The sequence below is a fragment of the Musca autumnalis genome, unplaced genomic scaffold (genome assembly GCF_047663935.1).
Source record: "Musca autumnalis isolate F117 unplaced genomic scaffold, ASM4766393v1 scaffold_2, whole genome shotgun sequence".
Classification (NCBI taxonomy): Eukaryota; Metazoa; Arthropoda; class Insecta; order Diptera; family Muscidae; genus Musca; species Musca autumnalis.
The window spans coordinates 67,798,665-67,804,742 of record NW_027411755.1 but is presented as its reverse complement, the minus strand read 5'-3'; the positions used below and the strand labels follow the sequence as shown (position 1 = coordinate 67,804,742).

The following is a 6,078-nucleotide window of genomic DNA, read 5'->3' as shown; positions in this document are numbered from 1 at the left end:
GTTTTCGCAGACACTTTCGTCGGAGTTGTATGAGGTTGCCAAGGAAAAACTTCTCATTGAACTTTTTTCTTTGCTTACCTTTATACTTCGAGCTGACGATTGCTGTTTGGGTATAAAAAGTTTCTTGTTGAAGAAGTTATTGAAAAATAACTTCGGTGGAGAATATCCACAAAACAAGAAACAAGGGAACTGATGAGATCCAGTGGCGTGGATCGAAACTATAGTATTCCGTGCCTTACGCCTTGGCGAACAATGCCAAATATTTTCCACTAATAAAATAGTTGTTTTAAAATATTAAAACAACAACAATGGGATTAAGCCAGACTATTTTGAAAAAACAAAATTGCAAACGCTATCCCAATAAAAAAACGCCACAATGCTTCTAAACCACATATATTTAAAAAAAAAATCGTGAAACATTCTTATATCGTAAAGTAGACAGAATGAGGTTAATGAAATTTTCAACGACCGTTTTGTATAAATGCTGCGGTATTTCATTTGTTAAGTTTTGTGGAAAACTATTTTTCTGTGTAAATACAGACAGATAGATTTATTTCAATGCATGGTTGCTAAGAATCTGTATTTAAAGACAGCAGCTGTCGGTCATAAATAATTAACGAGTCGCGTCCAAAACACTTGAGTTAAGATAAAAAGGGACGATCGTAAATTATGTAATCTTATCACCGCTACGCATTGTCTGCGTGGGGTGTATTTCTAATGTGCATTTATGTACACAGCGTACATTACTAAATGTATTGTATGTGTGTGTTAGTTTTAAGAGTTGTAAATATTTTGTAGAATAGTAAATAAAATTTGAGTTTTTCTCGAACCGTCAAAGAAGACACATCACCCGCGTGTTTCGTTCTTGGGTTTTTCCTTAGGTTTTCTTGGGCTGCATTGTAGTGATGAGGCTAGGAGTCGCCTCATCATTTGGTGACCCCAAAGTGATTATTTCGTGTGTAGTATAGACACGAAATAGATCGCGTAGTAGTAGTGACGTGAAAGGCTAGCATTTTAGTGAAGTGTTGTAGTGCATACGTCAGTTTTAAAAAAAGTATTAGGCGCGTAGTTAAAAAGTGACTATGTTAGGCTTAGTCGGTATAAAGTGATAGTTCGCGTAGTGTAAAAGAATACTGCGGCGGATTTATTCACTATTTTAGAGACGAGGTAGGCACGTAGGTTAAAAAGAAGCCTCGTTAGGTTATCCGTCTGTATAAAAGGCGCACACTCGAAGCAAAGAGTGTGTAAGGCCAATTTTATATCTAAAAATAAATAGAGCGACAAGAAGTGTATCTCGCAAAAATGAATTTTGAAGAATTCATCCACCATCAAAGTATGTTTGGCGAGTATATAGTGTCCATTGATTTACAAATATGCAAAATTGCTCAAACAAGTGTAGCCAAGGAAATTAGGGAAAAGTGTTCCAAAATAGTTAGTTCTTTCGCGGAAGCAAGAACGGACTTTTTAGGTAACGAAAGGGAGCTCCGACGTATGGAAAAAGTACCATACGATCATTGCATATTCGCTGTGGGAGTGCAATATGCCGTTAAAAGCATAGAGGAAAACATGGAAGCTATGGGTTTGTTTGTGCCTATAGAAGTGCCATGTCTACATAATGTAGACTTTATAGCTGAGGTGATCAGCTTAAGTTCATCGGAACAGTGTGGAAAGAAATCCGGACTGCTCCAAACAGGACCGCCAAATATTAGGGAAACAATTAATTTAGTAGATGCTTCTTTTGATTTTTGGGGGGAGATTAGAAAAGCTCTTTTCTCAAGAACAAAAGACTTCGAAAAGAGTTATCAGTCATTATTGTCACATTACGTGCGATATTTGGAGGTAGTAGGGATAGAGGGTGACTACACAAGTCATTACCATTATCTACAAATTTGTTACCAAATAGTAAGAAGTGGGAACATTTCAAGAGTAGCACCAAAAAATGTGAACATAAATTATGAGGCACAGTTCTCAGGTAGTTTAGGGCCTACACAGGAAGTTGTTAGGAGCTCGAAAACTGAGAATGAAAACGAGTGCGTGGATGTTTCGCGAAAATTAAAAAGTGAAACAAATCGATTACGTGAAGAAAATGAGCAATTTAAGTCCAAATTGGATCAACAAATCAAGGACTGCCGACTTGCTGAAGAAAAGGCTCGCATGTATGAGTCACAGGTCACTGACGTTACCGTCAAATACAATGCTGCTTATGCTGAAAAGGAAAAGGCTGTGGAAAATCTTTGTGAAGTGCAGAAAGAATCGGAGTGTCTACGACAACAATTGGACGAAGCTCGTAAATATTTAAACGCTGAATCTATGATCCGTACGGATTTGCAAAACCGCATTCAGAGTCTACGCGAAGAACTCACGTTTAAGGAGCAAAGTCATTTGCGAGAAATTGATGAAATACATTCTCGCCACCAAGCTGAAATCAGTGAAGTGTTACATCAGTTGCGTGAACAACACGAAGGACAAATGCGCAAACTTGAAATGATGTACCAACAAGAGATTAATAGTCTTCAAGCAGAAGCCAATCATAGCTTGAATAGTCGCTTTAATGAGTTGGAAGCTACAAATGCTGCATTGAATACCCGTAATCGTGATTTGGAGGAATTGATCCAACATGAACGGACATGCCCTGCTGCTGAGGTAGTAAATCTGGAAGATGAATTGCGACGTCTACGAAATGGAATGGTACAACAACAACTACAAGAAGAAAGTGCTACGACAAATTACTGTGTGACGTAGAAGATATGAGTCAACCCAGCAGGGAGAAAGATCACATCGAAATTTCCCAAAGTGATTTTGAAGAAATGGTACTGAAGAAAGGTACTAAAGAAGTACATATCGGTGGTTTCCAATTTAAACCTAATGCCAATGACAAAGAGAATGATGTCAATTTCCATCGCTCAGGCACCATTGAGGGTGATATCAACAAATTGAGAGTTAGTGCAACATATGAACCTCCGATCAACATGGTTATGAAATCACAAGAAGTACAAAGTGGCGCTAGCAAAAAGGCATCGATGTTTAATGCCAATGAAGAAGTTACCGGTTATCGCACAACCGGAGCTGACGCTAGCAATGTTTCAGGTTATCCTCTACGAAGAAAATGGATATACCACGTATTTTATCGAGGGAAAAGAAGTCCTCGTCCCAGCTGGTTGCTGAAGGTTTTGGGTGCCATTACCTAGAATTAAGTAATTATAATTCGTTTATTAGTAATTTAGAACTAAGTAATGCCTTCAGCAGATTGAATCGAAATTAATTGAGTGTGAAAAATATTAAAATAGGTTAATGATAATAATAATAATTAATTGTTAAAAGATTAGAATCTTTTAAGGCCGAGAGCATGTTAAGTTTTGTGGAAAACTATTTTTCTGTGTAAATACAGACAGATAGATTTATTTCAATGCATGGTTGCTAAGAATCTGTATTTAAAGACAGCAGCTGTCGGTCATAAATAATTAACGAGTCGCGTCCAAAACACTTGAGTTAAGATAAAAAGGGACGATCGTAAATTATGTAATCTTATCACCGCTACGCATTGTCTGCCTGGGGTGTATTTCTAATGTGCATTTATGTACACAGCGTACATTACTAAATGTATTGTATGTGTGTGTTAGTTTTAAGAGTTGTAAATATTTTGTAGAATAGTAAATAAAATTTGAGTTTTTCTCGAACCGTCAAAGAAGACACATCACCCGCGTGTTTCGTTCTTGGGTTTTTCCTTAGGTTTTCTTGGGCTGCACTGTAGTGATGAGGCTAGGAGTCGCCTCATCATCATTAATGCAGCGTCCAATTTACTCTTTTAAGGCTTGAGTCGTCGCACAGTGTTGCCTCAGTGGACAAAAATCGAAAAATGTGTTCTTGACATTTTTATAATTTTATGGTTTTATTTTATTGAGAACACTTCAAATGGGACAAACCTCGAAGATGTTGTCGATATTTGGTGTTACTATAAAGTTATTGCTCGTTAAACATAGAACATTTTTCGTATGTGACATTTACTAAAATGTATTTAAAAAAGAAACCCATTTTCATGGACATTTTTTTAAGAAGCTATTGACATATTCCACAACTTTTGAATAGGGAATTAAAGAGTGGTCGATAGTCTTGCAATTTATGAAAAAAAAGTTTACATATAATGTGTATACATAAAGTACCGATATGTTGATTGAAACAGTAACGTGTTATACAAAACTGACGAATTTCGATTCTTTCATGGAGTGTATCTAAAAATTGCAGCAAATTGCAGTTTCGACCATTTGGTACATGAAACAGACATCCCTTTCGAATTAAAAAATGCAAAGTTTACATCCTATAAAATCCGATTCTCGGAGCCACAACCATATCATCATAAACAATTTGTACGAAAGGAGCAAGAATCCTTGTTTTGCCTCAGTGGATAAATTCACTTTATTTGACTGCTTCGTTTTATTTTTGTTCCATTAAAATTGACTGAGTTATAGCAAAATCGGGGGAATATTATATGGGGGCTATATAGAAATCTGATCCGATTCATAACATATTAAATTTGAAGGCGGTTCAACCAAAATATACTGAGTTATAGCAAAATTGGGGAAATATATACATATGTGGGGGCTATATCGAAATCTGATCCGATTTTTAACAAAATCGGTAAAACTGATCAGAGGCCTAAGCAAATATCGCATATTAAATTTGAAGGCGGTTCAATGAAAATTGGCTGAGTTATAGCAAAATCGGGGAAATATATATATGTGGGGGCTATATCGAAATCTGATCCGATTTTTAACAAAATCGGTAAAACTGGTCAGAAGCCGAAGCAAATATCGCCTATTAAATTTGAAGGCGGTTCAATTAAAATTGGCTGAGTTACAGCAGAATCGGAGAAATATATATATGGGGGATATATCCAAATCTGAACCGATATGGACCAAAATGGGAATTTTTCAATCCTATGCCCGCATAAGTACTTGTATAAAAATTCATCGATCTAGGTCAACTTCTTCTATTTTGTCCACGTTTACAAGGAAGCGGCAACACTGTGCGTCGTCGGCTTATCGCGTAAATCATTGACTTCAAAAAACCCCAAAGAAAAAAATTTAAAGGTGTTAGATCGCACGATCTGGGCGGCCAATTCTGGTCCCCAAAACGCGAATTAACACCACCGGGATATGACAGATGCAGCAATTGAATTGTTTCTTTGGCTGTATGACATGTGGCGAAGTCTTGTTGAAACCACATGCCCTCCACATTAATTTCTTCAATTCTAGGCAAGAAAAAACTGGTTATCATTTCACGATACCGAACACCATTGACTGATTGCGATTGACCTGCCTCATTTTCATACAAAAAAGATCTAATGATTCCTCCAGCCCAAAAACCACACCACACAGTGACACTTTGAGGATGCTTCTCGTGAATCACTCGAGGATTTTCTTCACCCCAAATGCGACAATTATGCCTATTGACGAAGACATCAAGATTGAAATTGACCTTGTCACTGAAGATGATTTTATCGGCAAAATCAGCATTTTCATGTTGTCTCTCCAATACCAATGAGAATGCGTTGTTCATTCGTGTAGCGCTCCATTTTTACTAACCTCGTACCTTCTACTATCAAACACTAACAATTGTTCAAATGTTAAACAATGACACTTCGATGGACCAAATCGGGTTTTCGAAGCCCAAATTTTGGACCGATTCGGCTGATCCGTTCGAGAGTTAGCATACGCTCCAGCCACTACACCTGGTGCTATAGCAATTTTTACAGCTTTCGGACCATTTTCTCAGAATTATGGACTTGCCCCTGAAAGAGCGTGCACTGTCGTAATGAGGGGCGGCGAATACAAGTTGTTACAAAAAGAAGCAAAACGATTCCAGAGCAGGCCTTAAACTGCACTTTTCCCTAATTTGGTGTGGGAGGTACTCGAAGGATTGGACCTATATAATCCATTATCGAACTTGACATATATCCCGTAGAGATATTACGATATGAAAAGTATTGACCAAATCGGTTACTGCCTTCAAGAGTTATTGTGCGCACCATTTTAGCGAATAGTTTAAAACTTTTGTGGGGGAGGTGTCTGAAGGAGTGGA

At 37.4% G+C, this 6,078-nt stretch overlaps 1 protein-coding gene across 1 annotated transcript; it reads left to right on the top strand.

Moving 5' to 3' along the window:
- The first annotated feature begins 820 nt into the window (after nt 1-820).
- LOC141392813 (uncharacterized) lies at nt 821-3,695 on the top strand. The gene is made up of 2 exons (XM_073965783.1): nt 821-1,054; nt 1,201-3,695. The coding sequence occupies exon 2, from the start codon at nt 1,303-1,305 to the stop codon at nt 2,740-2,742; it is 1,440 nt and encodes a 479-aa protein (XP_073821884.1). The 5' UTR covers nt 821-1,054; nt 1,201-1,302; the 3' UTR covers nt 2,743-3,695.
- The last annotated feature ends 2,383 nt before the right edge of the window (nt 3,696-6,078 follow it).

Coding starts and splice junctions, on each gene's coding strand:
- LOC141392813 (XM_073965783.1), top strand. CDS start 1,303: ATGAATTTTGAAGAATTCATCCACCATCAAAGTATGTTTGGCGAGTAT.